Source organism: Hoplias malabaricus, chromosome 7, assembly GCF_029633855.1.
Source record: "Hoplias malabaricus isolate fHopMal1 chromosome 7, fHopMal1.hap1, whole genome shotgun sequence".
NCBI classification, from domain to species: Eukaryota; Metazoa; Chordata; class Actinopteri; order Characiformes; family Erythrinidae; genus Hoplias; species Hoplias malabaricus.
This window is the reverse complement of record NC_089806.1, coordinates 12096841-12117863: the sequence shown is the minus strand read 5'-3', so window position 1 is coordinate 12117863 and position 21023 is coordinate 12096841. Positions and strand designations below refer to the sequence as shown.

General features: G+C 44.7%; 1 protein-coding gene across 1 annotated transcript in view; it reads right to left on the bottom strand.

The window, feature by feature from the left end:
- The window catches only part of syne1a (spectrin repeat containing, nuclear envelope 1a), a 177173-nt gene that overhangs the window by 62352 nt on the left and 93798 nt on the right, over nt 1–21023 (bottom strand). Inside the window, exons 55-74 of the mRNA XM_066677827.1 lie at nt 20209–20386; nt 19297–19479; nt 17574–17717; nt 15533–15688; nt 14391–14555; nt 14094–14266; nt 13743–13896; nt 13377–13520; nt 13073–13237; nt 12596–12913; nt 11264–11419; nt 9318–9488; nt 6068–6394; nt 5655–5807; nt 5181–5348; nt 4780–4956; nt 3015–3161; nt 1673–1798; nt 1374–1550; nt 67–332 (exon numbers count right to left, since the gene is read on the bottom strand). Coding sequence (XP_066533924.1) covers nt 67–332; nt 1374–1550; nt 1673–1798; nt 3015–3161; nt 4780–4956; nt 5181–5348; nt 5655–5807; nt 6068–6394; nt 9318–9488; nt 11264–11419; nt 12596–12913; nt 13073–13237; nt 13377–13520; nt 13743–13896; nt 14094–14266; nt 14391–14555; nt 15533–15688; nt 17574–17717; nt 19297–19479; nt 20209–20386 — 3648 coding nt within the window. The remainder of the gene's footprint in view (nt 1–66; nt 333–1373; nt 1551–1672; nt 1799–3014; nt 3162–4779; nt 4957–5180; nt 5349–5654; nt 5808–6067; nt 6395–9317; nt 9489–11263; nt 11420–12595; nt 12914–13072; nt 13238–13376; nt 13521–13742; nt 13897–14093; nt 14267–14390; nt 14556–15532; nt 15689–17573; nt 17718–19296; nt 19480–20208; nt 20387–21023) is intronic.

The window sequence follows — 21023 nt, the reverse complement described above, 5'->3', positions numbered from 1 at the left end:
TGGCTTAGTAACCACTGAATTAGTCAATTAAGAGGCGAGATAAAGAAAAGCAGTGATGATGCATGCCTGGTCAGATAATCCCATTCCTTGCACAACTGGTCAAACAGCTCTTCCGCTGTACTGAGACACTCATGATAATCCCCACTTCTCTGGAGATCCTCCTCTCTCTGCTCGAGCAGCTTTGCAGCCTGCTTTCCCAGCTCCAGCCAAGCTCGACGCAGACGACCCACTTCCACTAGCTCGGGGGACTCCTGACCATTCACTAGCTTACTAACGCTGTCCCTCAGATGGGCAAGATCAGCCTGTCTGGCTTGCATCTCCTGGATGAAGTCCTTCAAGATAGAAAATCAACAGAGTCATTATTAGATGTCAGTAGCCAGACTTTAATAATTAATAACGGGCAGCTTGATGGCATACTGCTGGCTTTGAGGAAATTGGAGTTTTCATCTTTCATTTTGTTGACAGCCCATTATAAACAGAATGATAGTATCTGCTATTTTCACACACAATGACTGCATTGGCCTGAACACTTTAATTACAGGGACCGACAAATCTTTTCACACGTCCATAATTACAGCCAGACATGCAATATGGAGGGCAATCTTTAACAATGTATGAAACTGTCTGCCAGGAAACATGACAGAACACAGAAGCCAGTGAGAACACTCCTAATCCACCTCATGAATAAAAGAAAACCAGCACAAGGAATAGTGAGAAGACAGTGCCAAAATGATCATTTAATATTACCCAATATATATATATTATATTACACATATAAATCCCAAATCTAATCCATCCTGACATGAAAGACGCACAAATGTATGATTGTGAATCATCACAAAAGTGACAATACACAGTCATCTTTATTATTTCATATAAATATAACCATGTTATGGGCGGCACGGTGGCTTAGTGGTTAGCACGTTCGCCTCCCAGCGCTGGGCTCTTGGGTTCAAGTCCCATCTGGGTGGAATTTCCATGTTCTCCCTGTGTCTGCGTGGGGTGTCTCCGGTTTCCTCCCACAGTCATGGGTAGGTGAATTGGCTTCTCTAATAACTGTCCTGGTGTGTGAGAGACTGAGTGTGTATGTGAATGAATGTCTATACGTGTGTGAGCCCAGATATGGATTGGCGCTCTGTCCTGGGTGAAACCCTAGTGGCCGATGCAGTCCTCCAGGTGGATGGTCGTTTCTGGTTGGGAGTACGCTGTGCGCGTTTGGCTTCCGCTTCTCACTAGTGTGTGTGTGGATTGAGTGTTCCGAGCAATGTGAATTGTAAAGCGTCCTTGGGTGTCTAGAAAGGTGCTATATAAGTGTAAAGATACATACATACATTTTAATGGAAACAGTGAAAGCTTCACATCTTGAATCCTACCTGTGCCTGGTCCAGCTGACTCTGAGCCACCTTAGGCTCCAGTTCTGCTGACCTCCTGAGCATGTTTTGAAGGAGATGCTCAGCCTCTCTGAGACGAGACTCGAGGTCAGAGCGCAGGCCTTCGATTGTCCTCCAGTTCTCAGCCAATTCTTGGGATTCCAACATCCTCTCCTCAACCTAGGTGCAGATATTTCATGGAAAGGGATGACAATGAGAGCCGTAATTATCTTGAACTGAAATCCTGGTCTTTTTGCATGTCATCTTTCACAGTCTGGTTATGAGGAGGAGGTGGTAATTACCTGAATTTTCACCTGCTGGATGTCAGCAGCAGTCTCTCGCACACTCTCGTCAGACAGGTCACAGGTGGAGCACACCAGCTGTAAATAGGTACTGGCCTGTTCCTGAAGAGTGCGCTCCTGCTTCAGCTTTATGGACAGCCCCCATACAAAGTAGTTATCAGCTGGACATTTTTAGACAGGTGAAACGTGTAATATTTCTGTCCAATGGTAATAAGCCATGCTCTGCTGAACATGCTCATTACATGCGAACTATCATAGGAATAATTGGAAATTCAACTAAATATTGCATGCAGCATAACTTACTCAAAATTGGACTCACTTGATAAACAACAGAGTCGCACCTATTAGTTATAAACCACTGAAGCATGTGTGGATACGCTACAGAACAGGGGTCACGGGGCGCCTACTATTGAGAACTATTTAAGTGTTATGTTAACATGGTGGTGCAGCAGGTAGTGTCGTAGTCACACAGCTCCAGGGAGTGGGGTGTGTTCTCCCTGTGTCCACGTGGGTTTCCTCCGGGTGCTCCGGTTTCCTCCCACAGTCCAAAAACACACGTTGGTAGGTGGATTGGCGACTCAAAAAGTGTCCGTGAGTGTGTGAATGAATGTGTGAGTGTGTGTGTTGCCCTGTGAAGGACTGGCGCCCCCTCCAGGGTGTATTCCTGCCTTGCGCCCAAAGATTCCAGGTCCCACCGCGACCCTGAACTGGATAAGCGCTTACAGAAAATGGATTAACATGGGCTAAGAAACCCACAGACCAATCATATCTATTGTATATATCACACTTAATGCTACTCGGCCAATTAGATCTGTGCATTATTATGAGACAAAAGCTCTTTTGGGGCACTCAGGATGGCGGTGTTTTGAGCGGTAAAACAAGAAATAATAAGGAGACTGGCCACTAGTTGAAAAATTAATGGTTCTCATAATGCTCAACAGTCGTTATGGATAAAGTCCCGCAATTCTGCAAAACGAGACAATCAGTCGGCTGCTTATGCCGTGAGCGGAGGTGGATTGACAACATTGTGAAGCTTGTGGGGAAAAGCAGTAAAGTCAACTGCAACTACGTGACAGTCATTAGCCACTTTAATTAAAAAAAGCATGGTTTATTTTTGGATTTTACATGAAATTTGAAAAGGAGTTAATTAAATACGCTTGCTATACAGGATCATAAAATTAAAGCACGTCAGTTGAAAAGAGCTTTTATAATATTTTAAGCAGGTTTAAGTCATGAAAGGTTTATGCAGGTGTTGTGTACCCTTATGAATGATGACATTCTACAAAGTGCTACAGAATTCTTGCTCATTATTTGAATGAATGAAAACAGTTTCCCTGTGTACCTGAATTAGCGCCTCCTCTAGGCAGCGTGGTTTATGCACAGGGGGCTGTAACTCCTCAGGTATGTTGGACAGCCATGTCTGAAACTGCTGCAATGCATCTCTGAGGCTCACATGCCTCTGGAGCTCGCGGTCCAGACTCTGGTAAACCTATTGAAGGGCACAGAGACAGCTCTATATGAAGAACGAAGTACCAGGTGCATCTGTCAAAGACATTGCCTTTTAAAACTGAAATATCCATTTGCCTATTTACCAACAATAATTTTTTCCTTGTAATTGCAGCAGGACTCCGATACAACGATGTGAAATGATAAGGACCGTTTATTATTAACACTGATAAACTGGGTCAATAAAAAGGCAAAGCTCATTTGACAGGTGTTGAATGCTCTGGCATGCCTGACACCCATGTGGAGAAAAGCTGATGCTGATTGACATCCCTAATTCTAAAGCCTTAGAGGGGGGCAGTCAATGACAGGCTTGCTTTGGCAGAAACAGCATGGGTTGGCAGTGCACCTAGCCTGGCACTCAGTGGCCAGACTGCAAGGTGGTGGGATTTACAGAGTGGCAGTGTGCTGGCAGGGCAGGCCACATTTTGGCACAAGATTATGTTAGTAGGGGGTATTAACTGGGAGAAGGGAGGGTTTTTTTTTATCACTGTGAAGAGCTCAGTTTCAGGGCTGGCTGTGAAAAGGGGTAGGTATTAATAGACTGAGTGTTTTACTTGGGGAATTGCTGGGCGTTGAGTTGAGCAGAAGCTGCCATTAGGTTGGTTCATTAGAGCTGCATGTGGTTGGAGCACTCAGATGAAATCAGGTGGCCCTTTTTCCGAGGCTTAGGGCAGGATTTGAGAAATGCTAAGCTTATGGATAGAGCCAGTGGTTATTTTGTACAGGGTGTCTGTCGTTACCAAGGAACTACATAAAAGCCAGTTCTTGCCCCAATGTTGGCATGGAATCACCATTTGAATAATGTGAATAATGAGGCTCACTTGAATATTTTACTCACACAACTGGAAGATAGTCAAGATGTATATTTACACTGATCAGCCAAAACACGGCCTCACGGCCTGTTTTATCAGCTCCACTCACTGTATTGGTGCACCCATTTCTACCTGTTTTTCAGAGATTAAGACCACCACAGAGCATGCATTATTTGGCCTGACTGCATCGGGCACTGAAGGGTTCACCCAGGATAGAGACAGTCACACACACACACCAGGACAGATATTTTATTTTGGTTTATAGAGTAGCCAATACCCCTAACCTGCATGTTTTTGGACGGTGAGAGGAAACCCTTAAGAAAACCCAGACAGACGCAGAGAACACACACTCCACCCATATGGGCGAACCTGCTGGCCACCAAGCCACAGTGCTGCCCAAATGACAGTGGTGTATTAGTGTGTGTTGCCTAGGTATGAGTGGATCACTCAAGGAGGGAGATTAAAAGACATCTCTTTAAGAACTAGACCTGAATTTAAACTGCCAGTGGGAAACCATCCGCTAACATTAACTGCCATGTGTCACTGCAGCTCTTATTCTAGACCACTGTGAGCTAATGCTACACTAAGGAAACCAGATGTTTAGACATGATCAAGTTACATGAGACAGTGGGTTGTGAGTGGATACATTCAGTGTAGAGAGTGGTGTGGTATAGTCACAGGAAGGCTGGCAAAATACTAGTAAATATTAATAGTGCAAGGTCAAGCCATAGAGGATGGGTCAGTGTGAGTGTATTGGCACAGTGCTTGTCTGCTGGCAGGGAGACTCACGCGCTGTGCTGTGCTGCAGATGGCCGAGTAGCTGTCTCGAGCTCCCTGCAGGTGGCTTTGATTCTGCTGGCGAAGGCGAGCCTGGAGGCGTTCACTGCAGCCAGACACCAACTCCTCTCCTCTCTCCTTCAGCCCCGCCAGACGCTCCTCAAAGCCTGCGATCTCCTCCATGATGGCCTGGGATTACGAAAGTAAACAGGGAAGCACGGCATCACACGGCATGAAAAAAGCGAGTGCTCATAACATATCAGCTAGTGCTGTGATGATTTGTTTTGCATCTTAATTGAAAACGATATTCAAACATTGGAAAAATTCATAGCACTAAGATGGGTTTCTGATGGGATGCTCCTACTGAGGACTGCCAAAGTTGATCATGTGACTTTATGACCAGCAGTGGTCACCTTGTGTCTGGCCAGCTGTTGAGTGGCTGCCTCCAGCCCGCTGCCTGGAGCAGGATCAGGGGTCACCATTCTGCTGGACATCTGCAGTAGCCACCGCTCCACTTCCTGGAGCTCGGAGTGATATGCCTCTTGCTTCTTCACATGCCCCTCCAACCTCTGCACCTGGGCCTGAAGAAACACACATAATACATATACACAGATCAGCCATAAAATGATGACCACCACCTTGTTTCAGCATCCACTGGCCACTGATGAAGGGCTAGACGAAGGCTGTGCACCAACAGATGAGCTACTGTCTCTGATCTTACATCTACAAGTAGAAACAAAGAGCTGGTCGTAGAATTATGGCTGATCAGAATTCCAAAACGCTATAAAGCAGTGGTGTCTCTAGGAGAACTAGAAAATTCAGGTCCATGTCGTATGGATTTAAGGCTCATCACATACAGAGTCTCTCTCATTTTCAGTTTTCTTTACCCTGGCAGCTGTGCACAGGTCCCGGTAGTCAGTTTGCAGTCTGTCCATGCTCTTTCTAATGGAGGGAGAGTGCAGGAGTGACACCAGTGTTTCCCCTTTCTCCAGGACTGCACTCACAGCAGAATTACGGGACAGCAGAGCCTGCTCCACAGCCTGGACACACAGCAGATTCAACCCCACTCACATATTTATGATCATACACACTGCAGGAATCAATATAAAGCAGGATTGGAAAAAACAATCAGAAATTAGAAATTAAACAAATAAATATTGTAGGAAATAAATGGCAAACTGAATGGCATTCGCCACAGAAGATATTTTAATATTTCAAGTGCATATGTATCTCTTTTTTAAAAGGTATTAAAGGTGTATCCAGTGATTAAACTAATATTTCCCTCAGAAGGTTCTTTTACCTTATATTTGGCCAGCTGAGCTTTTCTCTGGTACAGTTCAGCTTTGGGTTCCACAGAGGATTTGAGCAGAACTCTAGTTTCACTCAGCCACTGCAACTGGGCCTTACAGCGCTCCTGGAACTCCTTATAGAGCAGAATGCTCCTCTCCGTGGTGCCAAGCGCAGTTCTCAGCCCCAGGATCAGCTCCTCGAGCTGAGATCGGCCAGCTTGAACCTCCTTCTCCAGCTTACAGGCTCCGCTGTCATCCAGAAACGAGACAGCTTGCTCAACTCTTTCCCGAAGCGTCTTTAGCAGGCTGTGGCCTTGGTTCATGTCTCCCTGTAAAGACTGAAAGAGAAAGAGGCAGTGAGAATAAGTGACAACAGATAAGAACAGGTCATTGCATACAGCATGTGAATGTCCATTCAAGATGGCCACAACTACAGCGTCAGAAACCACAGGGGTAAAGACATGGACTTCAGACACTAATTGTGTCCTGGCTGTCATATTACACTTAGATTAAAGGACACACGTGTGCATATGATGTCTTGCTGAACCACGGCTTTATAACAATACCAGAAAATGAAGCTCTGTGCTCTCAAAGCAATACCGCTGTTCATAAAGAACACGAGCCAGACGACAGCTAAATCAATAAACAAAGGCAATAAAATAAAAGAGAAGAAGCCATTCCCCACTGTTCCACAGTCGAGATTGCTCCTGTTCCTGAAAGCCAGTGTCTGTACGTGCGGGGCTCTGGGTCATGCGAGCGCTCCTGTGAAGTGGACTTTTCTTTTCACTCTTTGAAGCCTGCCGGGCCCCTGACACCTGTGTGTTGAGACTTGGCAAGGCTTCGGCCTCAGATATGAGAGGAAGACCCAATTACCAGGCCTTTAAATAGGGCTGCCACAGCAGGGTTTCCTCGGCAACACACACACACTCCTCCCACCCCCTTTATCCACCACTCTTCTTCTAAGCTGGAGGCTTCTCCATATGACATCAGCCTGTTGTCTCAACAAAGAGCAGCACATAACAGGCCCCTGGCGCTCTTTCTGGATGTAGCACTGCTGCTAAGACACCAGAGGATAAGGCCCTTTAATGAAGAACTTCTCACACAAAGAGAGACAGAGGGATCAAAAGTTATCCTGGAACCATCGCGTTAAAGAAACTGACAGTAGATCTATAAGAGTGAAGTCTGTGACAAACTGGATTCTCTTTAAAGGAATATTTTGAAAAAGTACAACTTTTCACTCTTTACGACGTTTACGTTTGTAATCGAAAAATAGTTTTTTATAAAATTCTGAGGATATTTCCTCACCCTTTGTTAGCTCTTCAATCTGTTCTTGTGCTGGAAATTGGTGTAATGTGTTTACAAAGCCCCAGTGTCTGTAAATTAGTTAATAAAAACAAAGTGTCTTGATCACGTATGCTAGGCTTTCTCTCTGCTCATGGAAGAGAAAGGGCATCTGTTGTTTTTTTTAAACAATGAAGAGAACTCCAAACAGTGAAAAAGAACGAACCAAGATAAGTATATTACTCTACTCCTGCTTCATATGTGGGTAATATTGATTTATTTTTGGTGTTTCAGACTACGTAAAGACAGAAGGCTAACTGCATTAGCGAAAGTGCTACAACAATAAACAACTCAAGTTACAAATGACTTTCGGTGGTAATTCAAACAAAAAACAATCCATGTTCAAACAACAGTTAGTTTTCTGCTCAAACATACGTTCCACCTTAAAAGATGTGAAGATCCAGAACATAAAGAACCCTGAGAGAACTGCATTTCCCCACAACCTTGATGTCCTCTTAAACTCAAAATATAGCTGACAGACCAAGTCGTGTTTATTTCATTTTAGTTCCTCAGATGCTACAAGGCTAATGAACAAGTATGACACAGGTCAGAAGCCCAAGCTGCACAATAAATGTAAGTAATTTATGAGAGAGAGAGAGAGAGAGAGAGAGAGAGAGAGAGAGAGAGAGAATGAGAGCCAGAGAGAGAGAGAGAAAGAGAGAGAGAATCAGTGAGGTGTACTTTAAGCTAAGTGTGTTTATTTAAATATCAAAAGACAGAGAGAAAAAAGAGAGAGAGGAAGAGAGAGAAAGACAGAGAAAGAGAGAAAAAAGAGAGAGAGAAAGAGAGAGAGAGAAAGAGAGAGAGAGAGAGAGAGAGAGAGAGAGAAAGAGAGTGAGAGAATGAGAGAGCAAGAGAGAGAAAGCGCGAGAAAGAAAGAGAGAGAGAGAGAGCGAGAGAGAAAGAGCAAGAGAGCGCGAGAGAGCGAGAGAGAAATTACATTTACATAGAATATACCCCTTGTTCCAAAGCACCTGTGCAGGGCCATTGATCCCAAAAGTATGGATTATATACGCCCACTCCAGTGAAGATGTGTGTGTGTGTGAGGTGGAGTATGTGCATTTTTGTGTGTGAGTGAGAGAAAGAGATGATAAATATTTGAAAGAGAAAGAAGAGAGGAAGGGAGATCATAAAGTAACAGAGAAACAGAGGACAAAAAGAAATAAGTAAATTAGCAATCAATTAAGGCACTGCATCACTGCAGAGTGTCTGTGATTAAGGAAAGGTAAATAAAAGACAAACGAAACAGGGTAAGACTGAGAGTTAGAGTGAGAGAGATGGTGTGTGAGACAGAAATAAAGGGATCAATAACAGATAGAGAGTTAGAGAGACAGCATGTGTGGAAGAGACTGGGTATGTAACAGTGAAGTGACAAGGGCATTGCATCAATTACAGTGTCTGTGCCAGCAGGTTCCACAGACAGAGCGCTCCCTCATCTCCTCTCTCACAGTGGGGGAGAGTGTGTGTGTGTGTGTGTGTGTGTGTGCGTGTCTCTGCATTGCAGTGGGACACTAAGCCCTCTCCATTCACACTTTGCGTTTGCGTTGTGAGGCATGAGGCAGGGGTATTGATCATATCCTTATGAAGACAAAGCACACACACACACACACACACACACACACAAAAAACTGTGCCAAGCCCACAGAGACAGAAGTAACATGCAGTTGTGGAGTGTATTTTGCCCAGTCCGAATCAATGCCTCCAGAGAACCACTGGGAAGAAAATGTGCTACAGTTTCCTTAAAACCACATCTGAGCATAAGCACTCCTTTTATCAAGCGAGAATTTCAGAAAAGCAGAACTAAAGCAGAATCAGGCCCTGTAGTTCTGACTGGGGATTCTCGTGCACTATTCTAAAGCTGACAGGGACAGAGGAGTGGTTCCTTAACACTGATATACAACCGGTGTATTCGTGGCGTACCTCCAGCCTTGTCATTTTTTTCTCCACAGCTGTGCGGTCCAGGGCTTCCTTGTTTCCGCTGACTGTTCTGAAATCCGCTGCTGCTATGCTCAGCCAATCAGAGAAGGTCCTGAGGGCGCTCTGAGCCTCTGCAATGCTCATGATTTCCTCTTGGAGCTGTTTGATGGTCTCCTGTGTGTTGGAGCATTTAGCAGAAAATGATTCTGGTTTTACACAAGTTTTACATAAACAAACATTAGAGCCAAGAGGGAAACGGCTGTTTCAACACTTATATTACATTTGGGTGTTTGGCATCACACAGAAACCCTGACTAATATACAGCACTATTTCTCTATTTTCAGAGGAGTGTATTCTCTCAAGAAATGGAACCAGAAATACAGTGTTGTTGATATTACATTTCTCTCTGTCATGGCTCATGGAAGCAATTCACACTGAAATCCAGACGCCCTGGCACACGACTCCAATTAAGACCTGTGCGCAAGCGCGCACACACACACACACACACACACACCTATCCACCCAGAGGTAACAGCTCTCGACTGCATGTGCATGTGGCAGCCTGTCGTTTCTTGGTGAATAATTACACACTTCTCTAATGCACAAGGTGGGTGGATGGGTGTGAGCGAAGTGTGTTAGGGAGAGGTGTTACAGCAGGTGTAAAAATCAATTCCTCTGTTGCCACGGCAGCGGCAGCGACAGACGCAGGCTCAGAAGTGAAAGAAATGCTCCTTTATTGTTTAATTACCAGCTTAAGCCTCGGACGTCGGACAGACATTGATTTTGCTCTATGTTTTTTCCTCTTTTTGCCCTCCCAGAGGGAGAAATGGGATAAAGATGGGCTGTTCTGCCAGGGGGGCAATTTCCAGTGTTCAGACAGCTGAGAAATTACTCTCTTCAATGCAGAGTGGAAGACGTATCTATGTCAGTGATGTCAGAATCAATGATATTACAAATGACTTCAATTAAACACATCGCGAAATATATAGTGACTGTTTTATTTTACATAGCTCCAGGGACCTGGAGGTTGTGGGTTCGATTCCCACGGGTGACTGTATGTGAGGAGTGTGGTGTGTTCTCCCTGTGTCTGCGTGGGTTTCCTCCGGGTGACTGTCTGTGAGGAGTGTGGTGTGTTCTCTCTGTGTCTGCGTGGGTTTCCTCCGGGTGACTGTCTGTGAGGAGTGTGGTGTGTTCTCCCTGTGTCTGCGTGGGTTTCCTCCGGTTGACTGTCTGTGAGGAGTGTGGTGTGTTCTCCCCGTGTCTGCGTGGGTTTCCTCCAGGTGACTGTCTGTGAGGAGTGTGGTATGTTCTCCCTGTGTCTGTGTGGGTTTCCTCCGGGTGACTGTCTGTGAGGAGTGTGGTATGTTCTCCCTGTGTCTGTGTGGGTTTCCTCCGGGTGACTGTCTGTGAGGAGTGTGGTGTGTTCTCCCTGTGTCTGCGTGGGTTTCCTCTGGGTGACTGTCTGCGAGGAGTTGAAGTGTTCTCCCTGTGTCTGCGTGGGTTTCCTCCAGGTGCTCCAGTTTCCTCCCACAGTCCAAAAATACACGTTGGTAGGTGGATTGGTGACTCGAAAGTGTCCGTAGGTGTGAGTGTGTGAGTGAATGTGTGTGTGTGTCTGCGTTGCCCTGTGAAGGACTGGCGCCCCCTCCAGGGTGTATTCCCGCCTTGCGCCCAATGAGTCCAGGTAGGCTCTGGACCCACCGTGACCCTGAACTGGATAAGCGCTTACAGATAATGGATGAATGAATGTTTTATTTTAGTTAAAACCTCAGGGCAGCACTAAGGTTACACCTAAGTAAACATGCAATAAACTCCACTATTATTTAAAAATTTATGATAATAAAAAGTAAAAATAAAACACATCTGGCAGTGTCAATTATGATCCAGGAAGCTATAAGTTATAAGCATTTGCAAAAAAATCAATGAGAACAAAGATGGCTTCTCCTGACCTGTATGCGGAGGAGCAGGGCATGATAGCGGGCCATTAGCTGTGTGACCCTGGCACTGACCCTGGCACTGACATGGGCATCCTCCACAATTTGCTGCGCTAGAGCACTAAGGTCTTCCATCTCAGACTGTTTCTGTCCAGCCTCTGTCTGCCATCGCTGAGAGAGAGAGAGAGAGAGACAGAGAGAGAAATTTATTTGAAACTTACGAATGTAGTTTTTTTCAAAATACAAATACAAGGTTTTATCATCATCATCATCATGTTTTCGCAGGAACAGCCTTGCAACTGTCAATGAAACATTAGTCAAGTGGTAGCGCTGTATTGCAGACATGGGTCAAGAATGTGTGGCATTGTTCACACCAGACCTCACAATGGGAACAAATCTCTGTGGTTCTCTAACTGGTCCTCAGGACCCTCTCAAAAGTCTACGAAATGCAATAACTCCAGCAGCTTCACCCTGTAAAACTTTTCAGCCATCAAAGTTATATCCCCAGCTTGAGGAAGAATGAAGCCTAATGGTAAAAGCCAGATTATTCTGGAAGCTATCAGGCCAGCAACCATCATCATGACCAGAAACATCTTCACCATCAGGACACGGACGGTCAGGACTATGTTTGAGACAGGCGGAACCATACAGGTATTCCTCACCGAGTTGAGGAATTACAACCTCCTTATTCTAGGAATCAGATCAGTGAATTGCAGTCTTATTGTTGCTAAGAGGTCAGAGGCAAATCGCCAACCTTCTTGACACTAAGGTTACAATAACTCGAGGAACGACTATTTACAACAACAGTGATCAGAAAAGCATCTCCTAATGAACATCACATTACAACAACAAGTTCACGCTGGTTTCAGGCCGGCAAATGAAAAACAGGTCAGACTTTGGCATAAAAAAACCCTGAGATTAGGGATCCTACATGGACTGTGTCAAAAGTTAAAGCTGGGGGAGCTGTAATGATGTGAGCAATGTTTTCTTGGCACACACTGGGCCCTCTAATAACAGTTCAGCATTGTTTGAATTCCACAGCACGAGCACTGTTTAAGATCATGTGCATCCTTTCATGGTCACTGTTTACCATCTTCTAACGGTCACTTCCATAACAACATCGTGTCATAAAACATGAGTCATCTCCAATTGAGCTCAAGGGATGTGCCAGAACAGGACGTTCACAGCTAATAAATCTGCAGTGATTTCATATACATACCTACAATAATATATATATGTGTGTGTGTCTTTGTGTCATGTGAGAAACCATGCTAAAAGATATTTCAGGGTTAAACAGCATGGTCCTACACCTGCTTAAATCACTCAGTCAGTAGAGATATCTCTCACCAGCAGCTGCTGCAGCTGGATGTCTTTAGTGGTGGAATCCGAGCGTCTGTGGCTTCTCAGCCGCACTTTGAGCTCAATGTCTACTAGCCACTGGTCCAAGTTCTGGAAGCAGCCTTCTAGTTGCTGGAGTCTGATGAGGGCCTGCTCCACTTGGACTTTTGTGTCCCCCACTCTGTCCTGGAAGCCCTGCCACTCTCTCTGTGCCGTCTCTAGGGCTCGCTCCTCAATTTGAGGGACACCCCAGGGAATGACCTTCTCGCGACTGGCTTGTGCTGATTTCAGCAGCGTGTGGCCCTCTGAACAACGGGACTGCAGCATCTGGAAAAGCAAAAATATCATTATAGACGCTGATTCCAGTACAGTTTAGATATGAATTTCTAGGATGCCAACTACGAGAAATTACTAAAATAACTTATAAATATAACTCCAGTTTAAAGTAACATTTCATGATGTTTTAAATTATTCTTCGACACTCACATGCAGTTCCTTCAGCGTCCTCTCCAGTGTGTCCAAATCCACATCTAGGGGTGAAAGGAGAGCCAAACTGCTCTGCTCCTGCTCTAGCCAGTCCTCAAACATGTGCAGGCCCCGCTGGTACTCCTGATGGACCAGAACCAGCTCCTCTGCCTTGTTGACTGCAGCCTGAAACATCACAGGAACATGTTTTACACCAAAAAAAGATTTCAATCGTTATCAAAATAACCCAAACTATGAACTGGGGATTCACAATAAAGAAAGACAACGTGAAGATTATCCATTTCCCTGTTTTAAATCTACATACCTTGGCTTTTGTCTTGACAGCTTGATATCGCTCACTGAGTTTGTGAACCTCTTGTTGCGTTGTTGAGTTCTCAGCCATATTGGAGCCCTTCGTGGCGATGGTGTCCAGAGGGCTAGAGCGACTCAATACTTCTTCATAAAGTAGCTGTCAAAAACAACATCGATAAAATGTCATAGAGTCCGGTTACGCTGTAATTCAGATTTGGGTCTGGTTCAAATTAAATTGAGCTCTGAGGGCGTCTTGTGGACCACATAAAAACAAATATGTTTAAACTGAACCTTGATATTGAGAAACCCTATAATATTAGACATTAAACAGAAAGGAAGCAGGTGTGATGGGTTATAAAGCATGCAAGTATTAATGGACCTTTGCCCTGCGCAGGTTGGCAGTCTTATCCCTCATCTCGGTGTAGTGTTTATCTGAGCTCCCCAGGCTCTCTTCGACTCGTTCCAACCAGCCTTCAAACTGGCTCACGTCTTCCTGATAGCTGGTCCAGTGAGACAAGGCACTTTCCAGCTGGCTGCAGGAGCAAAATATAGATTATACAACTCTTGATGTGGCGTTAATTCAATTCATAGCTCTCAGAAACATGAGGATGCTGTTCCAAAGCTACATTATTACCAACTTCAACATCCTAAAACTGAAATCATAGTAAAATATTCACTGGAAAGGAGGACATGGCCATGATAGAAAATAAAATGTTGCTGTACGCCAGACCTTTTGTGGTGTATGCATGCAGAAAGGAGCAAATCCCAAGAGTCTTTGAGGTCCTGAATCTGTTTGCGTACGACAGGTACTCCTTCTGCTGAGGTGTTCCTCTGGACCGCCTCCCCTCTGGTGATGAGCATCTTCAGCTGGATCTCCTTCTCCTGACGAGCTGCCAGTAGAGCCTGGAACACAATCTCCATACTGTTATACCTTTATCCTCAACATTTTTTAAATTGTAAGGTCCAATCACACCATGAGAACATGAGAAGGTTACAGTTAGCGCATGAAATTAAGAGTTTGAAGTACCTCAAGCTGGCCCATTCTAGTAACCAGCATGCTCTTATCAGCTGTAGTGGACTGGCAGCTCTCAAGAATCTGCTGTGCTTCTGAAACCCAGCTCTGAAGCTCCTGCAAGCCCTGGGAGAAGAGCTGGTGCTCCCCCACTACACGCTCTATCCTCGACACCTTCTCCTATAAAGGTCAAGGAATGAGAAAAAGAAAAAGGTTTATGAAGTGAGTCTAGTCCATAAAAAAAAGCACAAAAGGTATGAAGGGCAGGTTCAATGTATTCTCAGAGCAGCAGATACAGGTGACTGAGTGGAGCCACTTCAATTACTTTGCTGCTTCAGTAAATGGCATGTAATTGTTTGTGCTGTTCAACTGCTGATTGAAAAAGAGTCTATTACTTTAGAAGAGAGAGGGCAGGTCGGACACTGAGGTGCTGTCTTCCATTTGCAATACAACTAACTACAAAGCGTGTGTGTGGCAAGTACAAAACGATTTCTAATACCACCTGTATTCTAATAATATTGTTGATATAATGAAATGTGTTCTGTTTAAACTGGGCTTTGTATAAAACTACATTTTGGTTTACGATAAATACAGGCGTTCACAACATAAAAGGGATAATATATGATTCAGTGATAAATATGGACGTTGAATGAATATTACTGGTGTGATATTGGAATTACAGCTAATTTAGCTTTCTATTTGGAACATACAATCCTGTGCAAATGTCAGAGACCACCCCCTGTACCACACTAAGAGAATGGACCCTCTTAATCAGCCTCTGGTGCTGAGATGAGTTGTTGTCTCACCACAAAGGGATACACAGAAACATTACTGGATGTTTTCAGCTCTAAAGCAAGACTGGAAAAATAATGACTTAAATTCTGTGGTCATTTGGTTTGCGACCGAAAAGAAAGGGTGGGTTTTGAACTTTTTCTCTATACTTTGGGATGCTTAGGACCCCATGTCGGCAGAATGTGAACAAAAACGATGCATGACTGCTATCAGAAGTGACTGTAAACCCTGTTAAACATCAGCTACGATGATCTAGCGATATCAGTGCATTCCTAGTTAATCAGGGATCAGCTCCAGTGCTATGGGGACGGTTACACAGTTGCAGTGACATGAACAGGTGGGTACACAAAAGTTAAACAGGTTACCTTAGTCCGGTTGCTGAGGGCCAGGTAGCGTGCTGCTAGCTGGCAGACACGATGCACAAATCCCTTCCCAGCAGTCTGACCCTCCCACAGGCTATGAGCTCTCTCCCTCAGCCCTCCCAGCTCAGGCTCCTTAGAGCACATCTCCTCCAGCACGGACTGAGGGCACAGGGGGAACAAGGCAAACAGGCGGGAGTAGAAAAGAAAAGAAAAGAGAAAGGAGGGTCCATGCCATGAGAACACCCAGAGACAGACACAGACAAAACCTGAATCAAACATGAGACAAAGCGAACGTTTAAAACCCAACAACCAAAAGAACACAACGATACAGAAAGGGCCATTTCAGAAAGTGCTGGACAAGCATCTTTCTGGGCCTTAAGAAATAAACTGTTTAACAGATAACGCTCATGAGCGTAGCATCCGTAATGAATGCACTCTATAAAGGGATTAAGAGAAGGAGAGTGGATCAGAGGGAGAGGAATAAAGGATAGAGGGAGGATTATCATTAAGAGGGCGGCTGGACATGCCATCTAGATGCGCTGCAGGACACATAATTACCAGCAGAGTAGACAAAAAGGCCTGGCAAAGCGATGAAGTATGGAGGAAAAAAACGGAAAAGACACTGGACCTATGAGATCACAAAAAAAAGGAGAAATTTTCTTCTACATTTTGTTATCTATCCGTCATGGGCGAGTAGCTTTGTTGTAACCGTTAACACCTCCATTGAAGTCTGATGGAGACGAAGCTCTCAGAGTTCACAATTAATTAGATTTCAGCCTAATCCTCTATTGTGGCAAAAGCTTGATTCAGCAAAATCAACACAGAGGGACAGAGGGAGATAACTGCATTATCTCATGCAGAGGGTAACTTTACCGAACCCTCTGAACAGGACTTAAGGCCCATTAAACACACCATTTATCTGTGTTCATTCTAAGAGATCGTTTAATTATTGGTACAGTGCAGATAGTGAAGTGCATTTCATTTCAAATAAGAAAAAGCATATAACCATGTTATGACAGGACTTTGTTTAATCAGAGGTCATAGATATAACTACTTCTAAACCAATTACACTGTGACCATCCGCCCTTCTGTAATTCCTTCTGGAATCAACAGCATTAGCAGAGTTTCCCCGAGAACTCAGCTCTACATCTTTACGCCCCTCTAGCCAACACAGGGCATTGAGCCTGGTCCAATGACTAACCTCATGTACAGCTGCTCCAGAGCACCCAAGTTCTTTTCCTGCTTTCTAACAACTGAATGTCATTCTCCACAATGGGTGCACCTTAAAACATCTGGACATGTGTTGTGTATCTGTGTATCGTGTTTTACATACACAATATATTTCTTACTTCAGTTCATACAATATAATTCAGATATTGATATGAATACAATATAAAACACAATATAATACGAATTTATTGAAACAGTTTAAAAAGCCATCGCAGTGATTGACAGTTTACTGTATTAATTTTTACTAAAATAATTAGGAATAACTTTACTAGAAGCACTCAATGATGGAATTTTAAACATTTACAATGAGTTTAAAATCATTAATCATATGTATTATTAATTATGCACAGGTCATTATCCATTTAAAAGGCAATATAGTGAATAGTGACACTTTTATAAGATAATAATCAATTATAGCCAATTATAAGAAACAAATGAGGCATTATTGGAGTTTATATATATGCTTACAAAGCATTAATACCAAGTTTCAAAGAGTTATAACTGCACAAGGCGTATAAATGCAGGCTCCATAGACAGTGTTTCCCAACACTATTTAGGTGTGATGTGACTGACCGATTGAGATATATAAATACATAGTGTCAATATCCAATCAAAAACACGCATAACCCCATATAGCAACTTTAAGGACATAAAATAAAATAAAAATGGAGATACATGTTTCGATACATGACGATTTGGTTGATGTTGAATGGAATTACTGCCCAGCCCTAATAAATAATAAAATAAATAAATAATAATAACTGTGCTTATCTGAATAGTGAGAACAACGCACTCGCTTGGATAGGCTTAGTACCTTTAGTTTGCATAGCTCCAGCCTCTTTGCAGGAAGGTCATGAAGGCGAGCGCTGCTCTCCTGCACAGTGACCTCCGTTCTGTTTAACCAGTCCTGAAGAGGCTGCACGCTTTCTTCAAACTCCTGCATCCGAGACTGCAGACCCTGCATGCATACAGAAAAGAAGGGGGTTTCACAACACACACTAACACTCCACATCTCTGTTTTCTGCACAGACATCTACGGGGCATTGTTCTCTCACTGCCATTGTGCTTGAACACAAAAGGGTGTTTTATCCTGTGGAGATGCCAGAGAAGATACTTTGATGTCTCTTACAAAAGACGACACGACAGCAGCATAAACCGTCACCACCACTGGGAAAAAAATGACAAAAAAATGACAGACTTTATAGAAGCAATGCTATCCATAATGTAAAAATGGCCAGTTGACTTTATTGCCTGTAATTCCAGTGACGCTCTGTAGTTGGGAAAGTAGCTGTTTTAGTTTTTAGATCACCTCAGCTTGAAATGGCAGCCATTTCTGAAAACACCATTCTTCATCGCATTCAGAAAACCTGATTCGACCTCAGTATGACTGACTGATTCAGAGCTATATGAGAAAATTATTCATTTTGTTTCATATTTTTTAATTAAATTTTGACTAGTATTTTATATCAAATAACAATACAATAATACATTTTTTAAACCAAATGTAATCATTGTCTATTCTATTCATAAACTTCCTCTCAGGGCGCCTGAGCCTGCCTCCATGGGCCTGGAGGTTGTGGGTTCAATTCCTGCTCCGGGTGACTGTCTGTGAGGAGTTTGGTGTGTTCTCCCTGTATCTGCGTGGGTTTCCTCCGGGTGACTGTCTGTGAGGAGTGTGGTGTGTTCTCCCTGTGTCTGCGTGGGTTTCCTCCGGGTGACTGTCTGTGAGGAGTGTGGTGTGTTCTCCCTGTGTCTGTGTGGGTTTCCTCCGGGTGACTGTCTGTGAGGAGTGTGGTGTGTTCTCCCTGTGTCTGTGTGGGTTTCCTCCGGGTGACTGTCTGTGAAGAGTGTGGTGTGTTCTCCCTGTGTCTGTGTGGGTTTCCTCCGGGTGACTGTCTGTGAAGAGTGTGGTGTGTTCTCCCTGTATCCGCGTGGGTTTCCTCCGGGTGACTGTCTGTGAGGAGTGTGGTGTGTTCTCCCTGTGTCTGCGTGGGTTTCCTCCGGGTGACTGTCTGTAAGGAGCTGGTGTGTTCTCCCTGTGTCTGCGTGGGTTTCCTCCGAGTAACTGTCTGTGAGGAGTTGGTGTGTTCTCCCTGTGTCTGCGTGGGTTTCCTCCCGGTGACTGTCTGTGAGGTGTCTGCGTGGGTTTACTCCGGGCGCTCCGGTTTCCTCCCACAGTCCAAAAACACATGTTGGTAGGTGGATTGGCGACTCAAAAGTGTCCATAGGAGTGTGTGAGTGAATGTGTGTGTGTGTGAGTGTGTGTTGCCCTGTGAAGGACTGGTTGAACGTTTACATTATATACACTCCCATCCATAATACATTACCATTATTGTCAAAGTGAATTAGCTAGAACATCATTTGTTGTCACAGTCAGTTAAAAAAATATTTAGTAACGTTGTCAAAAAAATAAAAATCCTTAAAAAAATAATTATTTAAAAACATATATATAGAATTTGTTCACTCATATTTCACAGTCTAATATTGTAATCAGATTACATCCACAAATTTAAATTGCCAGCAAAGCTCTGTTTTACCTGTAAAAGGGTCTCTCTCTGCTGTAGGTTGTCCATCAGGTTCTTCCAATCATCGCTGGCGGCGCTGGTCTTGGCCCTGACCGCGTCCACTCTGTCGGCTGGCAGCACTGCACTGAGCTGCTCCCCATGGGCCAAGACAGCGTCTAATCTGGCCTGGCCCTGCTCCCTGTCACTCATGAACTCCTGCAGTGCACAACAGGCAAAGCGTCACTCACGCAGACATGAGCAGACGATCACAGATCAGAGGGCACTAAGTCCGATGAGTCACGTCCAGACATTGACAGCCCCCCAGTAGGGATCTCCCACCATCTGTGAACCACCTCTTCTTCCACTCATTTTCCCCCCCTCCTTTTCATCACCCAAACGGTATAGATGCAGCGGCGCATGAGCTAATGCCTGTCTGCTTCCATATCGGTAGCTGAGGGTACTCAGCCAAGCAGAAACATTGTTCCACATTCAAGATGTAAACAGTAAATAAAAAATGAGCAGCTTGAATTTCTCTCACTCTCTTTCAATCTGTTTCTTTCACTTACTCTCCATCACTATGGAGCAGAGCTGGACGATACGGCCAAAATTTATATCACAATATATTTCTCTCTCTCTCTCTCTCTCTCTCTCTCTCTCTCTCTATTTCTTTCACAGAGCAGATAATTCTCCTGCATTTTCACCGGCGTGCTCCCAGCTCTTCAGCTGGCCTAATTGAAGCCATAAATAGCCCTGTCTGGCATGTCCTTGGCTATTTGGCGGGATCATAAAGTGGCCCGTGGGACCTGTGGAAAGGCGAAGGCCTCACTTTGTCAAAGCCTGGCCAGTCTTGGCTGGCAGAGACACAGGTAGCCTGCTGTGACCAGTCTGGACTTTAGCCAAGAGCCTCCAGCCACAGATGCAGTGCGAGTACCTGCACAGTCTCACCTGGATCCTCTGGAGGGCAGAGGACGCCTCCTGAATGCTGTGCGGAGACTCAAAACATTTGGCGGTGGAGATGTTGGCGTTGACCAGCCACTGACGGAAGTCGCGCAGTGAAGAGCGGAAACGCTGCTCTAGGAGCTTCTCCTTGTTTTGACACTCTCTTGAGGCCCGCAGGCCAAGACTAGACACAGAGAGAGAGAGAGAGAAATAAAGAGGGGGATCCAAGGGAAATAGGCAGACACCAGGATAGATGAGGACAGAGCAAAGATTGAAAGAGAGACAGAATGACAAAGTGAGAGAGAGGGAGCGAGAGAGAAAGAGAGAGAGGGAGCGAGAGAGAGAGAGGGAGCGAGAGTGAAAGAGAGAGAGAGAGAGAGAGAAAGAGCGATGGAGAGAGAGAGTGAGGGAGAGGGGGAGCGAGAGAGAGAGAGAGTGAGTGTGTGTGTGTGTGTGTTGGAAGAAAGAAAAGGAACAAATATGCAGGTAGGTGAAAGAGAGAGAGAGAGAGAGAGAGAGAGAGAGAGAAAGAGCGAGGGAGAAAGAGAGCGAGGGAGCGAGAGAGAGAGAGGGAGCGAGAGAGGGCGAGAGAGAGAGAGCGAGGGAGAGAGAGAGAGAGCGAGGGAGAGAGAGAGAGAGGGCAAGGGAGAGAGAGAGAGAGAGAGAGCGAGGGAGAGAGAGAGAGGTAGAGAGCGAGAGAGAGAGAGAGAGAGAGAGAGAGAGAGGGCGAGGGAGAGAGAGAGAGGGAGAGAGAGAGAGAGGTAGAGAGCGAGAGAGAGAGAGAGAATGAGTGAGAGAGAGAGCGAGAGTGAGGGAGAGGA